Source organism: Botrytis sinoallii (genome assembly GCF_014898435.1).
Source record: "Botrytis sinoallii strain Bc 23 chromosome Unknown BSIN_026, whole genome shotgun sequence".
NCBI lineage: Eukaryota > Fungi > Ascomycota > Leotiomycetes > Helotiales > Sclerotiniaceae > Botrytis > Botrytis sinoallii.
In genome coordinates, this window is record NW_024066053.1 from 589,064 (window position 1) to 609,337 (window position 20,274).

Consider the following 20,274-nt stretch of genomic DNA (forward strand, 5'->3'; position numbering starts at 1 on the left):
AGAAAATGATCCGATTCCCGAGTCTCCGAGTCTATGCTGTATCTTGTACAACCTTTTCTGCATATGATACGCATACCAATACCTGGATTTCTCTAGTGAATTGTGCTAGAAAATTAAGGTTTGGAAGTGACTTGATCTCATTAGGGGATATAGTTGCATAACCTCAGTACAGCACACGGTGAAAATTAATGAACAGAAATACAGAACTAGGAGATTTAAAATGCGGTCGCGGTTCTGACCCAAACTGCTGGAAATTCTTTGTTTCCTTTTGACTTGTGGGCCGCTAATCTACACCATTTCATCCCGCACTGTCTATCTTCGCCGTTCTTGCCAATCGAATTGCTAGTATTTCCGAAGAACAAAATTATACCGAGATACTCATCGGCATTTCCGAAGCTCAACTACACATGTTAGTCTTTAGTTATCCTACCGCTTACTTGCCTCCTCGATTTGCAACGGAGCTATCTCCGTCGCCTTCAGCACCACGAAATGTATCTGTGCTACTAGACGTCCAATCACTTGTCAAATTCTTGACTGATAATCAGGGATCCCATCTACTAAAGCATAGGGGCAAACTCAAATTGAAAGATCTCACCCATATCATATATATGATGGCAGGATTTGGCGGCGTAAATAAGACATTGAAATCGCGAGATCTTCAAGAAGAATTAGGTTCTAGACACATATGTCGGTCAGGGTTAGTGTGATCGTACAAAGATCACGAGGCTATTGCAGATTGAGTTTGAACTAACCCTTGGGTTTGTAGTCAGAGATCTTCTATCAGGGTACAAGTATATTGAAAGCATTTGGAAGGGAGTGATGCTTGTCACGGTAAATTCCCATAGGATCCTCGCACCAGAAGTAAGCCAACATGAAACAAGCTCCATTCACCTTAGAAAAAAAATACCTCAGGATGAGTATGATGTAAAGATCTTTTATTAAGAATTAAGTAATGCAAGGCCTACAACCAATTAAAATGCCTAGGCAGTATGTAGTAGATAGATAGATAGTAAAATAAAATTTATTCTTTCATCTCATCTCATCTCGTCGATCTCCTCGTCATTCCCATCTAATCCATACTCAACTCTCTACCGAGCGAGATCTCTCATTCCCTTCCCATTAAGATCTCGCGATACCATACAGATGTGTACCCCGTAATTCCACAAAAATCAAAACCTTGCTTTAGTCCAAATCCCGCAAAACGTACCCAGCACATCCATCCGACCCTCCCAAACCAAGCCACATCAGACCCAAACAAAAGAATGAAAACACGTATTTTTTGGTGACCGAACAACTCCTCTCCTATGCGAACCTATAATACCCACTGCGGCTTAGCCCCTACCGCCCGTGTATCCAGTCCAATACAAATGGAAAATGATTGACCCGCTAGCTATATAAACCCCGAATGACAAATAAAACGTAAAGGAAATTGATATAAATGAAAGGAAAACAAATTGATGTCTCAACTAACTCGACGGACTCGCTCAAATGGTATCTAGTAACGATAAAGATATATCTCTCCTCAACACCTCCGCTGCGCAACAGAATTCAAAGCAAATCCAAGCAGGCTAAGTAGTAATAGACAAATTGTAAAGAAACCAGAAGACTCAAGATCTGTTCTGGCTAGATCGGAGATAAAGCGGCAGCGAAGAGAGACCGTGACAAATCTGCAAGCCCACCCTCTCATCGTAAAAAGCTGACTGTGGAGCAATGAAGCCGATCTATCGATGGAACTTTAAAGTAATGATAACCCGTTATTTAACGAGAACACAGAGTTACGCATGGGCGTTCTTGTGTCCAATGTATTGCAGAGTATGGTGTATTGGCCAATCCACGCGAAATAGGCTAAAATCCGTGATGCTCGGGAGTTATTCGCATGCAAGCAATATGCACAATGCAATGCAAGCTATACATACTTCTCCAAATCGTGCAAAGATATGCCAAGCAAGCAAGGGTAGATTCCATAGCTAGGGATGGTTTCCAAGATAGGTAGGTAGGTCTTGCTCATTTGATATGTGTGCCAGTGATGATGCCATATGATGATATGAAACAAGATCGTTTTCGGAATGCCAGAAAAGCCATCGAATAAAGCATATGTAGCACTGATACGAATAAGAAGTCCAAAGCAAGAAATAGGGAAAAATAACGCAAGATAAGTGGCCAAAAGGAATATTGGTATATGCTAGTACGATAAGATGCAGTAGATAGCAACTGGATTGATAAACGCCACACCACCAATGGTTTTTAATAAGTCCAGCCAGAGCCATCCGTTTCGCCCCTTCCCATCCAGAAAAAACATACGCAATGAAGTCTAAATTAAGTATTGAGAGAATATTCGAGTCCGAGTGTGGTAGTGTCGTAGTGCATCAGGTGATACACGAGTAAGATAGATAAGGAATCTGAAGATAGATAGTCATGCATGTAAACAGTAAGAAACAAGAAAATAAGCGGGTGGCGGTAACATGGTGGTATGGTGGCTGTGTTATAGAACGAAGATGATTGCGTAGAGTGGGATGAATGGATTTGAAGAGGGTGTGGAGGAGGAATGTAGCCATCAGAGGATCCAGCTGTATATCGACATAGTATAGTCGTAATAGGTAACAAGGTAGTAGAATTGTGGCAGTTGCAGGTAGTAGTGGATATTAAATTCTTAACAAGCCATGGTAGTATGCGTAGATCCATCGAAAGCAAGTATCATCGAAAGCAACGAATAAACAACAGTGTTTCGGGAAACGCAGGTCGCTTAGAGAAGCAAGTATAACGACAAAACAACCAAGATGTATTTTTGTATGCCTTGAATGTAGATAGTAGTCGTTTCGAAGGTAATGAATTTGTCGATAGGTCGATTTGTCGATTAGAGATAGATTGATGTGCAGCAAGGGTTGTCAGGGTGGTAGTGCATGGATTTGTGCAAGGTATGTTGATGCATGAATGTGCATGTGAGGGTAATACGAGATAACTTCTGCCGAATGAGCATCCATCATCTCGCACTAACCCACTTTCATGTCCCATGTCAAAAGAGAAACAACGCCCCATGACCAATGGATTCCATCGCTCGAAAAACGGTAGAGGAAGAATGAAAAGCACCACAGCACAAGACACCCACTCAACGCTCTCATACACACCCACGGAATCCCAGGTTCCCTATCAGATGTGATGCATTAAGCTCATAATTTGACTTCAGCTTACACCTCCCATCCAATAGGACCGCGTAATCGATTCACGATTCAAGTACGCGGTATCTGCTGACTCTGCTGTTGATGTTGAAGCGAAGATAGAGCGCGATTTCCATTGCCCCCACCAGCCATTGAAGAATCTACAACGTTTCTCGGCGTCTGATGTTGTTGGCCTTGACCTTGATAATCAACCCCTGTACCCGAAGTGCCGGCGGCAGTCGCGGAACTATTTTCAAGATAATTCGATAAGTCCCATGAGCCTCTAGCGCTTGCTGCTACGGCTGCCGCATTTCCAAGTTGTGCTTGATATTGTTGTTGTGGTGTAGGCATGTGATGTGCAGTTCCCTGTGGCCAATGACTCGATTCTTGTGCACCATGTGGTACTGCAATTCTTAGATCAGGGGGACCACCCTGATAACCTATTGATTTTTGACCTTGCGGTGAAATTGCTCTTTGTGCGGGAATGTTGGAATTGTAAGATGTGGAAGTCGTTGATCCTGATATTGATCGGGGTGAGATTCCTCCATGATGATCACTTGTGTACGGTAAGCCTGCAGACGAAGCTTCCGTAGCGTAACCAGTGGAGCTAACAGGTGTCAGAAGGGCAGGAGCATGTGTGGGTGGAAGAGTTGAAGCAGGACTGGCGGACTATAGTTCATTGTTAGTATTCAGTTCAGACCAAGAATTAAATGTCGTGATGCGTGCTTACATATTTGCTGATGATTTTCTTCAGAGCGGGACCTAGATCCTTCCAGTGGAAGACCTTGACATCCTTTTCAATGTTACGAGGCTTAGGGTTAGGGAACGCCATGATGACTTTGAAAAATTCCTCGCTGTCAGGCTTTCCTTTGGATACAGTTGCGGGTCGGAAACCTTCCAGGTTTCTCCGTATCCTGTTCTTTTCCTCCACTGTAAACTTTGCCGCGACTAGTGATTCCAATAGAGTAATAGTATCCACGCTTGTGACATAACAATCATTCTTTTCTTCCCAGTATATGCAGCTTATTACAACGGATTGAGGCGGTCGTTCATCGGCTGAAATGGCGTTGAAAGTTGTCGTAATCGTGCAACCAGATTGTGATCGTTTGAATTGAACAAGTCGCCTCTTTGATTCCCATTCTTCTGCAGTCCAATTATTTACCATCATATCACCTAAATCTCCACTAATCTCCAGTTTCGCCTTATTTGCGTACATTGGGTAAGGATTGTACGTGTGGCCTGCATGAGGTGTGGCACCCGGACTTGAAGATTGCAAGGTCGAAGTTCTTATCAAGGCTGGGTTGCCAGGAGACGGCAAAGATGACATATTTGATCGCTGCATTGAGTTGGATGGCAATCCAGGGCTTCGCGCCATACTTGAACCGATTGTTGCGTAGCCAGAATTCCAAGAAGATACATGCGGAGAATGAGCTTTTAGGGTGGGTGGTGACGATGTTGAAGAACTTCCATATCCATAACCCATATTTCTAGGCGCTGACTGGGTTGAGTAGGCACCGGATCTATTGTACTGAGGCATCATATTACTGTAGGCAGAACTTGCTTGAAGATATGGTGAGTATGAAGATGGCGAGCCATCACTTGAAGAGAATGCGTAAGGAAATTCCTCCTTTGGCTTTAGCTGTTGTGAATTTCGTTTGGGTGGGCTCCTCATCAATTCCGCGGATTCAGTCGAGATTTTTCGCTTTCTAGTTCCTTCAAGTGAGTGTACGTCGCTTTCGAAAGTGAAATCCCCGACATCAACCTTGGAAATAACATCTCCATCACCTTCCATGAACATTGATACTGGTACTCGAGAAGAGGACCAATTTGTAGATGCGAATTGAGGCACTTCACAGCTCACAATATAACTGCAAACCCCTCCTGACTGATTCATTTTTCTTACTGAAGCCTGGCATTTTTGTTGTCCAAATACCAAATAAAAGGTCGGCGAGTTTGAGGTTAATAGCTCGTACAAAGTAGTTATGTAGACGCTCACTGGAGTACCCTGACTTCCCCGCTGGGGCGAGAACGATGTAACTTCGGGTATCGGCGTAGACCCAACATTCAAGTAAGGTCCCGATTGTTCATCGTAAGTAGTACGTGTGCTACCCGATCCATAACCTAGTGGAGTCATCTGCCCGGCATTGTGGTAAACTGGTGCCGGAGTAGATGTTGGAATTGAGGATTGCGTTCCATATGAAGGAGTCTGATATGGAAATGCATTATCTGGATATGATCGAGCAGTTTCGTAGCCTACTTCAAAGTTAGTGATTTCATCGTTCGCATAACTATTAGTCAAGGTATAAAGTCGTTCTTCGCTGTACTAACCATGAAGCTGTGGTGGTTGCGGCTTCCCGTAGGCAGACATTGACAGGATATCTGTCGGGGAATCCGCCCGGGGCACAAGGGCTCCCTCGTACCCTCCTTCGTGTAAGGCTGTAGTCTCTGGTGATGGATACGTTTCGTCAATTATTATCGGTCTACCAGAAGATAGGTGTTCGGACTGTAGGGAAAGCATTGTATTAGCAGGAAGAATATCTTCATCAGTGTGAAGTCATGGAATATACATACGTCGAACAAGGTGTAAGTTGAGTAGGCCAGTTTGGCGGTGGGAGAGGAGTAAGGCTAAAAGATGCTATCGACACCACAAGAACACTGAGCAGAAGCTTCCACGAATTAAGAAGTTCTACTATTGATTATCGAGAATATTGTAGAAGGCTTGGTCCATGGAAATTGTAGAAATCTTAAAGTGATGATGTTGTGAAGAAGAGCGAGAACTTGAGTGTTGTTACACAGCGTATCTATATGAAGATTCGAGGAAATGGATTATAATCGGTCAGAGAACTCTCGATAGAAGTGGAGTATCTTGAAAGATAGACTTAGGTGACAAAGTATTGGGTGGATAGTGGTAGTCTGTTAGATAGATCTTGATACCCTAGATCTCTTAGGTAGAGTGGCTCCTTTTCTGTTTCCGTTATTGGGAAGAATTAAAGTTCGATCGACAACGACTTAAAACGATTAATGATGAGATGCCGAGTTTAAGTAATAGAACTTGAGTGGAACAGGCTAGTCGAGGAAATAGTTTCAGAGCTGAATGCTTTTTCAACAACGCTTGTTTTCCAAGATCTTGACTAGCGATCTTAAGTTCCCGCACTCTAGATATGACTAGGGCAGAGGCGTAAATCGTCTGAACAAAGTCTCGGGAGCATGAAACTAAAATAGTAAGTGTCGATAACGATTCTAAAGGAAACTCTGTGGGTCAATCAGCCTGAGTAACTTTACAAATCATGAAGAGAACAACAGTATTCTCAAGATGGCTTGACGAGGGGCGTTCATAGCGTAGTCGCATTCATAGTAAGGGTAGGGTGCAGGCACGTACAGGACAAAGAATTTGAAGTTTCTTGGATGTTCGATAGGATTTACGGATTGCCAGAAGATATGCAGCCACCCGAATGGTCGAACCTTTTAACAGAACCTGTTCGTTGCGAGGCAAATGTCAGTATTCGTATATCAGAAGCATGCTGTCATGATGAATGTGCTGGTGACAAGTTGTTAAGAAAGGTGGTGTAGTAGTGAGTAAGTAGTAAGTAACATGTGCACATCGACGACCAAGGGTATAACGATAGCCTAGTGGTAAGGTTGCGTGGTGATTGAGGTGGAGGTTATGAATTCACCATCCTAGTCCCGTATATAGAATAGCACATATGACTTCCCAGGTGCAAGGATGAGGATGGTGTGAAAATAAGAATAAATAAAAAGGGTAAAGCGTGAAATACATACAAATGGTGGGTCTAGAAGGCACTTGCAGGTTTTATGAGTAACTTAAGTAACTTGTACTGGGCAAAGAAGAATGGCAGTAGTCAGCTAAAAAGGTAAAGCGTGCGTGTGGCCTTTTTCTTGATTGCTCAGATCTCGTGTATGGTGCAAAGGCGGCTGATGGATGGCTGATCTGCTGAATGTGGTCACACCAATTTCAACGATTCAGGAAAATGCTTCAAACGCCTGGAAAAGGCTGGGCCAAATCAAAGGCTTTCTAACTGGTTTGTTTACTCTCCACGGAAGAGAACGCGATCAGGTCTGTTGATCGGATTCTCGTTATAGTTTCGAACTTTGATATACTATCTTCCGGCTCTAAATTTTATCCGATTGTGTATTGTATAAATCAAAAAACGGTTGACGTGTTGTTTGGGATGAAAATGGAGGCTTCGAGCGGCAGGATTCGGATGCAGGCTAGACACGTTCTTGATATGGGTAGTCGAGTGTGGCTGTTGCCTTCAGAGGATTTGGAATAAGGCACTGGTGCTTCGTTGACTCCGAGTCCGGGCAAAGGGACTTTGTAAAGGTTGAGAATATGCGGTCGATATTTTGGTGCAATGCTGCGCAGTTTTGGGTGCTTGCTAAAATCTTGAAACTATAGGTTAAGATGTAGTGGGGGGAAAGCGCTGATTTGAATTTTAAAGGCTGTGAAAAAGATATATTCTTAACGCAGAAAGGAATATATATAAATGGTATAATATAGTAAAGAGCGTGTCGGAAGTGAAGTGGTAGTGATCACCAATTAGTATTTTATCGAAGGTTGAATTTGATGAGCGAGATATGAAAGATGCGAAGTATGCAAAGCTTTTTCTTGTTTTAGAAAAAAAGAAATCAAAAACGTCGAGATTTGTGCATATGTGTAGAAGACCGAGGTGGACAGTATAGGATCAGAGTAGGAACATTAGAGTTTGGCTGAGAGCTTTTCTCGAACTCGATGCTGACTTCGAATATGACTTGGGTAAGGGAGAAGAGTGTTGTTGTTTGAACTGAGATGTAGGATGAGTACTAAATCTATGACATGCATTCCCTGATGGAGGGGATAACGAATACGTTTTCTTGCATACGACCGGGTTTCTTTCTAGGAGGAGTAAAGACGTGGAGTAGATTTTGGACGTAGGAAAGTGATGATTTTCTTAGGTTTGAGGAATTTGAAGCTAAGGTCAAATCTAATCGGGTTTTGTCGTGTGCTTCATTCGATGAAAGTAGATATCGATACTGTAGGTCGGCGACTGCGGCTTGAATTGATGATGAGATCGAAATGTGAATTGTACTGTATGCCGATTTGTTCAGAATGTGGAGAGGGAGGCTTTCGACATCCAGCTTCGGATTAGATTGGACAGAAATTGCTTGCTTTTTTCTCTTTCTTTTCTTTTTTGTTCTTGGGATCTTGGTGGTATGAATTAAAAAAAAATGATAATTAATATTATTTATTATTTATTTTTGAGAGAGAAAAAAAAAGGACTGTTACAAAATTTACAGGAAAAACAATGGTGTACCAAAAGTTCATGATGGGAATGTAAATGACGGAACTTTACTCTAAGAGGCGGTGACATTTTTCCCTAGGGAGGTAGTGGAATGAAGACAAGCCTACAAGGAAAGCAAGCCCACTCAAGCTCAGGGTTACAAGTTCGAATAGAATTCTAAAGAGGACCCTTGTTCGGAAAAGGATTATGCTTTGGGTATAGGAGAATTTCCGCTTTTCGGATGAGTTTCCTCTTTCTTACAAGTCCCTGTCGAAAGATCTTTTTATTTTCCTTGAGCTTACAGGGAATTATATGGGGGTGATCGTTCTATTACAAGGGTAATCGAAATTTCGAAAAGGAACTTTTACCCTGTTCATCATTTTCTACGATGTACTTGACATTTCCAAGCTTGGCTACATGATAGAAGTATTTCGGTAATCAACTCTACATGGAATAGATCCACGGGTGAGATGGATGGCCGCGAGATGAGATGTTATTGTCGTACAACGTGCCTAGGTCGTAGTTGCCCCTGCTAGGCCCATCGATTCAATTGCGGCGAAGCTATTTAGTGGATCAAATAGGGCCACGACTAATATAAAAATAGTGACAAATTGGAAGCTTTTCTGTCTCTATAAGCCTTTTGAAAGCCAATGACAAGTTGAGGGATCCCTTCTAACTCCCTAGAGCTCTACCCTGTAAACTCTCTTTTCTTCCCTGAGCTTCCCTTGTTTAGAAGCTATTTAGAAGCCACGGGTACAAGAGACTCCACTGTCCGGAATCCCCCAGAACCTTGAAATAATATACTTCTCCGCTTTCGTAGAATAATCGAATGAGATGCATAGGAATTTTAGAGTAGAAAGATAGTAGAACGAAAATCGAATGGATTGATGATGATTGAGGGGCAGTCGTTTCATACTTTATTTCGTTTCCAATTAGGGCTCAGGAATAATTACTTTTTGTTTGGGTCGATGAAGGGGTATTCTCGGTTGAGCAAACGATGTTTAATTTTGTTCTCAGCATAACACAAACAAGTACAACAAAAAATCGATAGCGTTACTCTTTACTATTGCGACTACACGTATGGATATTATTTTCATTTAATCATATTCAATCTTCTACTGCATCTTATATATTATACACCTTCATCATATTCCACATCACAACTCGTGGTAAATTAAAGAAGTGTAGGTACCTAGTGTATGTAGGTACTTACACGCAAATGCCCACGTAATTCTGTAATTCCACTTACACTATTCAGAGCTGTACAAAGAAATCCAAAAGTGCGGTACCGTTCATTCATGCCCAAATGAAATATTCCGAAGAAATTATCATCTGCCCTTTGGCAACTTGCATCTCGCATACAATGCTTGCATAAATGAACGTCACTAGACTTTGTACATACGGTATAAAAGCACCCTTCATTAACATCCATGCTTGGTCAATTGTGAAACTTATTCCCTTCCTTTGCTCGGCACTTGAGAAGATCATTCATTTATCTGAGAGACTACTTTGCTACCTTGTTAATAACTCATCCCTGGCTATCAATTCCCATTTTTCGATATAGCATCTCGGGTCTATCGATTACTATCTAAGTCCGACGATCTCATCATCTGGATCCGATTTTAGCTTCTGGTGAGCTCATCGGAATCGTCAATCTGAACTCCATTTACTATTCTCTCCCGTAGCGCTGGGTCTGCTTGCTATCGGTCGTAGTATAGGTATAGACAATCCCCTCGGGATAGACGCTAATACCCAGAAAGTTTTTGCGCAATATTGTACAGCAGCTCGAGTTTTTCGACATATTCTCCTGGCAACACAAGCACAAATGATCACTTCGTCGGAGAAAAAGTTACCGCCCTTCTTTGGTCGCTTTAATCGCTTTCGTCGGGTTCGGTCCAGAGCTGGTAAGGCCAGCGGGATGGGCGTGGGATGCTCGACTCTTTCAGGAATTGATGGCTGTCACTTCTCATGCTGAAATGCTTGGAGCGAGAATTGGTGTTCTAAGAGGCAATATTATTGCAGAACTATCTATTCACGAAGTGGATTTTCCCGACCAAGTTTAGATGATTCTAATTGAGATTTTTGATGAGTACACTTTCCATCATCAGTGTAGTTGAAGGTGCCCTTAATGATGAATAGGCGTTGGGGTTTTAGTTGACGAATCACGGCAGCAGTGTAAAGTTGCTGCAGACAAAAGATCGACACTTGGATGTTCGGGAGTGTCATAATGTAGATGACCTGAGCGAGTGCTATGCCTAGGTAGGTGTGCATATTGTGCATGTTAAACAGGGCTAGAAGAGTAGGATCACTAGGCACTGGACGCCACAAACGACAGGCCTATTCGGAAAGGAAATCCGAATTCTCATTTCAACGAACAATACGTACCTCTTTTCCCTTTTTGTACCCGGTGTAGCCAGATTGATATTCTAACTCTTTCCTTATTTAGTTAAAGAGCTGGGATAGATACTGGGGATTTTGTATCGACTGTTGCTCAACCATGGAAAGCTTTTCGCAACCTTACGAGAAAGCCGCAAGCCTCCCGTCGTGACCGTCGGAGCACAGATTAAAATCGTATTCACCGCTGCTGTGAAATCAAAGAAAGGGAGGAATAACTACACTACCCCGTATTTTAGTCCTCCTAATACTGCAGTGCTTTCTCTTCTTCGTTCCACTCACGTAGATTTACTTCTTTTGCTGTCCAAAGGAAGCAAAGAGGAATGCGTATTACAATGATCAAAGTACTTGCGACCGCCTCTTCAATCCTCGTAACTCATTATCCATATAACTAACCCGAGTTATCTCGTCTGCTATTCAATCATGTGAACTATTAATAGAAGGCATCGCAACAAATAGCTCGATCTTTGTGGTGAAATTATGAAAATACAATATCGATACATTTTCTGACATAATAATGAGAGAACTGACCAGATCATGCGGAGATTCTCCCAAAGTAACCCCGAACTAATCCTAGTCAAGTAGTAAATTCAGGAGATGTGGATGATGCTCCCTTTGGTCGTTTAGATAAGTGAATTGTACGATTGGATGAACACCCTTGATATCAGTCGTGGCTGTGCTTGTTTTGAAATAATTGACTCCTCTCGTGTGGTTGAGTAGATGGGATTGGGCAGCTGCTTATAGATATCAGCATTACAAGGGCAAAAGAGTACTAGGACGTGATTAGTCATGAAAAATACTTAGGTATGAAGTGGAAGAGAAATGAGAGGCTGCTTTTACATAAAAAAAGAACCTAATATTACCTCCTGTTCGTACTCTTGGTCGTACTGCACGTATGAAGCGATCAACAATCTAACTAGAAATTTTGTCATTTGGGACGTAAAGTTAATCTGTCCAGTTTCACATATTCCGTTTCAAGGGAGGTATCATCTTGCTAAAGAATATTCCCTCGCTCCTATCAAATTTCGAAACAGATAATCTACTCTGCTCTATATAGGCACTCTATCTATTAAGCCTATCTCTAAAGTGGCAACAATTTAGGGCTTTTCACATAAGAATATCAAGATGCAGCCACCATCAAGGTACTTAACTCATCTTTCTTTTACTTCATATCTCATTCCCTTGCTCGCCATCTTCATGCATTAAGTTGAGAAGCCTTCAAACATTCATCAATCAGTTCTGTCGTATTTTTCCAACAAAAAACGACGGATTTACAGGTACCAAGGAATAATAAGCTTTAGTTCATATGACAGCTCCTGGGTTAATTATGATCCCAAAACTGGGGACTAAGATAGATAACTTTTCACTCTTCCTTGGGGTGTGGCTTCAATAGTTTGAACTGCTAAAGAGGCCCCAGGCAGAATCATTAAAATAACAATATTTCGAGTTTTTCCTTGCTTCATCTCAAATCAATGTCGATCATTTCATAATCACTCGGCTCGAGAATCCGTGACTCCATCGTCGTAGTACACGATATTGTCGAATCCATCCCATTGTTGTACTTCGTCCTACCTCATGCAAGGCCCCATACTCATACCTCATTACCGACTTGCCTCGAAAGCTAGATTGGCCTTTCGGGTGTGATGTGAAATAAAGTTACGATCATCTATTAGGTTCTTTTGTACTGCCTACGCTTGTATTCCATTATGCCAGGGAGCAGGCCAGGGCTATACTCGTCGCTTGCGGCACCGAATCACTGGACGGACACCACACCATACACAACAACGTTGACGAGTGGTCCAATGAATCAGATGGAGCCACGATACCAAACTAATAAAGCTCACATAACCTTCAGTCAGACCAAATATCAGTCTCTATTGCGCCACCAAACTTTTGGCTGACAGTTTTCAATTATTTTAAGCTCCTCTTTCCTCTCTATCTTTATTTCCTGTGTGATGCGTAGCCCATCCAACTAAGCGCGCCTTCTTAAGGTACTTCGATTACTACGCCACCAAGGGAAACTCCGTGCAATTTCCCATATGGCTACCTGCATGGCCTACTGCCTCGCACAAGACTTTTAATTTTTGAAAAAGTCGGTCGGCACCATCCGGGCCTCCAAATACCTCTGGTAAATTTGCCAAGAATTGACATATATCGATTTTCGTTTTCAGCTGATCTCGTTGATTTCCATCAGCTGCTATTTTTTGATCTTCTTGTTGCATGATCTAGTTGTTGCAATAACACTTCTTCTTAATATGACTGTATTGATACTTACCAACAAAGACTATAAAACTCAGAAGGCTTACTTTCCATCTTTGGTTCTATTTGTGTTTTTTCTTCCATGCATGGACAGGTAACAGGGCCTTACATCCTTGTACCACAGCAACATCTTACCAACCACGGTTCTGGATCCCTATTTGATCTTTTTACCCTTGGCTTGCTGCATGAAGCCGAATTTCGGTTCCTGGTCGTCGGGTTGATCACAATTTCATGTACGCGTCTGTTGGCAAAGTGTTGGCCTAGACTACTATTGTGCTGCATAACATCCAAAACAGCAAGCTGAACTAACGAACGATCTTGCATTGAAACCGATCAAAGGCTAAACTGTTTGCGAACGGAAAGAAGCAAAAGAAGGGATGCTTACCCTGTCCTGTACGAAGACTCCACGTGGTGAGGACGTAAATGGAAATTTGATGACGATAGAATATGGATGTGTTCCCGCGCTCGCCACGTGGATTTAAAGCAATATCGAGAAATCAGCAATTCTTTCAGGCCGGACGAGATGATAACGGGAAAAGGGCGGTATACGAGAGATAATTTCGAGGGGCGGTATGTGTACACGGTATGTGATCAGCCTTTTCTTTCCTGTCCACTTGGCATGTGCATAGATGATCGATCCACGAAGCATAACCGTCTTCACGGGAAAGGAACAGGGCTTTGGATTTATAATTGATAGAGTGCCACCAATATCCCTATGGAAATTACGGGTAGATTCATGTTTCCTTCCCCGTGGGGAATCGCTCGGCTTGCTGCGACTGCGACGGGAGGTGAAGATAGAATGAAGGTACCACAAAGTGTCGAGGCTCTCAGCGATGACGGCGTATTGAGAGCATCGGAGCGTATCACGTTTGCGAATTCTGCAGGATCATTTTAGTAGGTGCTACATAATTATCAAGTCAAAACTCTACTCGACCGCGCACCTCCAAGTACGAGTCTCTTATACAAGTGTGAGACTCAAGGGAGGAAAGGCAATGCACAGCAGAGAGCGAGTCAATGATATAGTACACGCGTACCTACAATGTACTCTCTACAAGTGATATACTTCATACATCACATTTTCATTTCTGCGCATGATGAGAAGATCCCAATTCACTGCTACAAGATGGATTTCAAAGCTGAGAATTCCAGATGTGCAATAAAAGATCTCACTCTTGACTCTACTGGCTCAATTTTCTAGGAATAATGAATTGACTTCCGTTTCCGCTATATACTATTTATTCATGGAACGGGAACGGGAACGGGAACGGGAACGGAATCGGCGAGGATATTGGGGATTTCTTGCCATGATATTATTCCATGTTACTTCAAAACTACTCATCGTACTTCGGACTTCTTGCCTCGGTATAGACAAGTGAATTTGAAAGAAACCTAGTATAGGTTAACTTATAGTACTTCTTCGGGGTGAAGTTTCATTTCCCGTAAACGTGCTATGGGCATTCTCACCAATACCCCTCGTGTAAGATTTTGCCGCGGGCTTTCCACGAATGCTTCAAAAATTGGGTTGTCGGCTAGCGGAAAGAATAGTATTGGGTTAATGATCTTTGCCGCTCTCGTCACTTTTCCACTACTTTTGAAGAGTCGGCGACGATGACTCGTCTTGAAAGGTAGGTGAAGAAAAACATCACCACGTTGATAGCGAATTAAACTTCAAATTGCCGGGAGATCTAACGGTCAATACATCATCTAAATTGCATGTGATGACAGAATTTATAAAGTTCATTAATTCATCAACCTCCTTTCCTCATCATTACCTCAATCAAATCTAACATTGCACAATTCTCACCCACAAAATGCAATACAACCTCAGCTCTCGGCACCACGGTTCCAGAATCCCACCCCCTGACCACCCACCCCCATCAGCAAAAATTTCCCGAGAAGATGCACGAACCGCACGCAACCACGGAACATAAGATGTGATAGCGGAGTGCAGGAATCGGAATCTTACTCCGTGGAATTCTTCATTTGTTTATTATTTGCCGATCACAGTCGTAGTCACTATCACATTGCATGTGCAGATATTATATGTGTGTGAGTGAAAGAACATGGTTTAGACGTGGAGTCCGGGGGCAATTTCTCCTTTGGGAAAGCATCGCCGTGGGGGCTGGAATTGCGGGGATCGTGGTAGGAGCGGGGAGACGACATGTGGTGATGTACTTTTTGATATCTTGGCGGAGGGGAGCGGGATTGTGTCTTTTTATCAGCTGTTGATGCTTGCAAATATTGTTGAACGGTATTTGAGGTTGAGTAAATATAGTTCATTCTTTATGACCCCATGAAAGAGGTGCATTACCTACTGTTTTTGAATGCTTTTCTCACCCAATCCAACCTCAAACTCACATAGGCTTTAGAGATTTTAGTCTGGGGTCTGTGTAAACTATCAAAATCACTACGGTCCCCCTTCAGAATATGCAACTCCGTTTCATTCCCCGCGTCCATCAATCTCGTCGCAAATTTCATGACTTGGCCCCTAAACACTTCCTCCCTGCCGACATCAATCCATGTTGGTGGTAAATCATACAAATCTGGTGCACAGGCTGGTGTTACATATCTCAGATGCTGTGACCGATGATGTTCTCTCCAAAGTTTTTCTTTCCGAAGGGCTTCTGAAAGAATTCTTTTGTCGCTCGGGTCAGCGTCTGCTACAAGCTGGTGGTCGGGACCATAGTCTGGAATGCTGTAAATGTCCTGCACATGATAATCCCATACAGTTTTCTTCCAGACTTTAGAGGTCCAGAACTTCCCTTCGTCCTCGGAATTTTGTTTTGTTTCTATAACCAAGCGATCATCGATTACAGGACAGATTAAGCATTGTGCCATTAACTTTCCCCCTCCATGTAGTCCCATATCTACTCTATCACGGGCCATGATTGCAGTTGCGGCAGCAAGTCCTCCGCCTAAAAACTGTCCAGCTATCATTATCTTCGTAGGATCAATGCGCAAATTTTTGGCCTCTCTGAAAACATATTGAAGACCACGATAGCAATCTGTTAGTGGAGTGGGGCACCAATGCTTGTCCAAAAGGCGATAATCGATTGTCAGTAGTACAAGGTCAAGTTGTTTGATCAGATCGAAGAAGCCGGATACACCGTCAAGGGGTCCATCAGCCATGAAAGGGTCACCATGAATGAAATATATTGCCGGTCTAAGGTTCAAAGATGTGGCGGTTTTGGGTTGTAAGATAACAACTTTGATATTTCCATAAGTGTCTGGAATTCCCGGAAACTTTGAAACGACCACTTTCGTGACAGATATTTCTGGATGGTCGTCAAGAACAGCATCTGTAGAAGTTCTCGGTCGGGATTGCCAGTGACGAAGCATGGTGGATGTTTCTTTTGTGAACAAAGAGTTGGTGCGTCTCATAGACCTATCGTTCCGAGCTTTCTCGTGTTGAAGGGTATCTGGTAGTGTATGAGAAGGCTTCGATGGAAGGTCTTTTGAGAAGGGATGTCTTAACATGATGATAATTACTTCCGTTGTCGCAATATTAAATTTCGATATCAGAATATGCTGCTGTACCAATGAATTTTGAAGATATCTCGAATCTGCATCACAGTTTGAGAAGTAAGAGAATAGCAAAAATGATTCCAAAAAATTTGAACTTTGACAAGTTCTGAGGTTGTCATGATGTTAAGAGACCACTGGGAGAATTAAACTTGAGGTTACCTGCCCATAATGAATTGCGTTCTTGCCTGATATTATGGTAAAATGTACCAGTACGAGCACAGAGAAGGAGGTGCGATATGAATAAGGTTAGACACTCGGAAACGCTCAGGTTGGTAGGGCTATTGGATTTAGAGACATACTGAAAAAACTCGATATTGTTCGGCACTAGATGCTCTGTGAAAATGAACGAAAAGTACCTACTCATAGTTAAGATTCTGTCTAGAAAATGTGTACATTCTAGTCACTTAGTCAATCAAAGGAGGAAGGAACGACAGTGAGCTAGTGATTACACAGTATTTCAGTTCCTTTCTCCATTCACGTATAAAATCATCTGGAACGGTCAGAATGGAAGTGACCCATTCTTTGAAATCGATTTGCCAAGTTCAGGTTTCTCAATTCACTTGAATTGAAGCTGCTGTAGCTATATCCATATTGAAGCACGTTGAAGAACGCATCTACCTAGTGTATTTCTGTCGTAAGAAGCTGGCCTCTTTGCGGAATGATATATGATTGGGAGTTAAATTTGATAAACGAAGTGAAAAATGTGCGCAAGTAAAATGTAAATCCTTTCGATTCCTAACAACCTAAGCCGGGTATAGTACTACTCTCAAAATGACTCCCCCAATCTCATCACCTTCTCTAGAGGCAGCGTTTTCGATTTTGATGCGAGTTTTCATTGTTTGAAAAGCTCTTAATATTCAGACTGAATCCAGAATCTCAAAAAATATCAACTTTCCAATCGTATTGAACAGTTGAAGGTTCCAGCTGCCAGGTTATATCCGGACTATTCAAACCCCTCAATCCATCTCCTAACCATTTCACAATCCCACCTATCAGATCTCCTCTCAGCTAGCATCCCTTTAATTCCCTCTGCCATCTCATGATTCTCAAATCCTGCCGGATATTTACCACATTTGATATTATTCAATACAATGTGACGTTCGGTGCGGGTAGTAAAGGGGGTGATTAGCTCAAACGCTATAATTCCCAAGGCATAAACGTCCAATTTAGGACAGACAACAGTGGACTTTCCTGGAGGCATATAAAGCTTTGTGCCTGCTTGCTTTGACCCGAGACGAGAAAGCTGTGTTGAGGGATTAAGCTCTATAGCTCTTGTAGACAGTCCAGCAGCAGGAGTAGCCGTAGTTTCAGCAAGTTTGACTGCAAGTCCAAGATCGCCAATGCACGGCGTAATATAAGCTTTGTTTTGATCAGCAGACCCAGTACACGTTGGACAGGCGCTTCTGCTGACATCTATTAGGTCGTGCGAGGGAACGAATGCTTCCAGGTCCTTCTTGGCGCATAGGAATATATTGGCGGGCTTCAGATCTCTATGGATCAGGCGTTTTGCGTGAAGATATTGGACTCCATTGAGAATAGCACCTAGTATTCGAATTGTGGGAAGTGTATGAAAGCAGTGACGGATAGGAAACTCGTGACCTGGTTGTGGTGTGTCTGTTGAGATATATTCCTCCAATGTAAGAGGATATACAGTAAATCGGATGTATAAAATCCGAGCTCTATTGTCCTGTGGAGTGATGGTATTGCCATTGTTGTTACTTTCATATTCTTCCTCTTCATCTTCGCTTTCCTCTGACGACTTCCCGCTGGATCTTGTCGCGGTTGCATTTGAAACATCAAAAACGACACCACCATCACCACTATTTGTGAGCACCTGGTCGCTGCTAGTTTTACCCCGTCTTCTGTTGTCTTTCTCAAGTTCTTTCTCCATGTCCAAACGCAAGTCATTCATGCCGAAAGTGGGGCCTTGCTGCATTCCAAGTTCATCTTCTGATTGTTCCACCTCACTCATAGACATTGAGAGATAGCTTGATTCATCCTCAGCATCCATCAAACGCCGTGTTGATGTAACAATTACATTTCCCATCTCAATCCAGCAGCCATAGTAGTTGACAATATTGGGGTGTTTGTGTTCAGCCAGTGCTTTCACCTCAGACAATAGTGCCGCTGTGTCAACCTTGCGTAGCTGGTCTGGTGTAATGATGACCTACAGGAAGTCAGCAAGAGAAGATTCTTCTTAGCAACTTGAATCGATCGAGATGGTCAATAAAATTGAGATTCTCAACACTCGAACAACGACAAATGCTAGATGCAAGGGGCATGAATTATTCTTACTCACCTTCTTGATAGCGCATTCTAGGTCATCAACTCTGTGTTTCACTTTATAAACTGCGCCAAATCCTCCTTTGCCTAGCAAGCTAATCTGCTCCCATTCTCTGTTGTAAATTGACCTATATTGAAAAGGATTTGCGGTCAAAGCAGCTGACGAGAAAGGGTTCTTGGGGATCATTGTAAGATTGAGATTTTGCGGCTGGTCGAAATAGGACATTCCGATCGACGAATTAGACGTTAATGGAAGGATGGAGTTTTGGCTAAAGGTCGAAGTCTGTACACGCTGCAATGCACTTTGAGAGAGGATAGAATCGAATGTTGAGAGATAGCCCTCGCGTAGAGTTGCAAATTGCCGACCTGCAAGCTCGTCTGCTCTGGGGAGTACGCCTGACCTGCGAAGCTCACCCGCCATATCGCTAAAGAGCACTTGAGCTAAACGTTGGATATCTGGATGATTCTCTGGCAATTGATCATCGGGACCACGACCAGAGTTCAAGGTGGTCAAAGCTTGTGCTTTACATCTTGCCTCAATTAAGGAGAGGTAAAAAAGAGTGGATTGCTGGTTGTTTGATTGTCCAATTGGCAAGTGTACATCGCCAAATCTCGTCAGAGCTGTAGAAGGAGATTGGGGAGGAAGGTGTATATCCTCGGTGGATGAATCATATTGAGACTTTTCATCCGTTGTCTCCTCGTCACTAGAGAAGGTTCTTTTGTTGCCAGTAGTAGAAGACATGATATTCCTCTCCTATTTTGTCCTTGGACGACTTTCAATATCGAACTGAGGTCTGAACATTGAATTGCTGATATATAAACAAACGAAGAAAATGGAGAAGAAGTGCAGTGTAGAACTGGTACGAGAGTCAAGTACCTATGTATGGTTTATGTCTTTCTTATTCTTATACGTGTCAAATTGACTTTTGATTGCGGTTTCTCCTTTATTGGTACCCTGTCAAGTGAAGGGCTCGAAGGATAGAGTGTAGGCTACAGGATATGAATATGCCCTGAGCTCTAGAACAGTCATCGAAGCTTCTGTCCAATTCTGGAGAGTTGCGCCCTGTAAAAGTGGGTCCCTGGCTCAGACAAGGCACGTGATACCGTCATCCAGAAAAATCGGATGAATCATGGCGGTGAAACGCGTCAATATTAGAATCACGGTTTCCTTATCACAGGGAAGAGACGTCTCAGATATTCCATATTGGAAGAGAGCAATCAAACGACTATAGCTGATGTTAAATAAAAGTTGAGTTGCGGAAGATCTACGAGAACTGTCAAGCTAGTTGACTTTAACTCTTCCTCCCCAGTTCAGATATCACTGCCTTTTCTCTTTGCGGCAGTCTTCTTCGTGCGCTGTGACAGACGGAACGCATTGG

The 20,274-nt window shown here is 42.7% G+C and overlaps 3 protein-coding genes across 3 annotated transcripts; all 3 read right to left on the reverse strand.

Moving 5' to 3' along the window:
• Positions 1–921: 921 nt before the first annotated feature.
• On the reverse strand, positions 922–6,916 carry EAF02_010678 (uncharacterized protein). Its single transcript, XM_038906726.1, has 5 exons — positions 6,535–6,916; positions 5,727–6,407; positions 5,484–5,658; positions 3,886–5,408; positions 922–3,824 (listed from the first exon to the last, which is right to left on the reverse strand). Exons 3-5 carry the CDS (start codon positions 5,521–5,523, stop codon positions 3,228–3,230), a joined length of 2,160 nt encoding a protein of 719 aa, XP_038753596.1. The 5' UTR covers positions 5,524–5,658; positions 5,727–6,407; positions 6,535–6,916; the 3' UTR covers positions 922–3,227.
• An 8,478-nt stretch (positions 6,917–15,394) lies between these two features.
• EAF02_010679 (uncharacterized protein) lies at positions 15,395–16,564 on the reverse strand (the record flags this gene model as incomplete). Its single annotated transcript, XM_038906727.1, has 1 exon — positions 15,395–16,564. The coding sequence occupies one exon, from the start codon at positions 16,562–16,564 to the stop codon at positions 15,395–15,397; it is 1,170 nt and encodes a 389-aa protein (XP_038753597.1).
• Positions 16,565–17,555: 991 nt separating this feature from the next.
• On the reverse strand, positions 17,556–19,637 carry EAF02_010680 (uncharacterized protein; the record flags this gene model as incomplete). The annotated part of the gene is made up of 2 exons (XM_038906728.1): positions 17,556–18,779; positions 18,912–19,637. 2 exons carry the CDS (start codon positions 19,635–19,637, stop codon positions 17,556–17,558), a joined length of 1,950 nt encoding a protein of 649 aa, XP_038753598.1.
• Between the last annotated feature and the right edge of the window lie 637 nt (positions 19,638–20,274).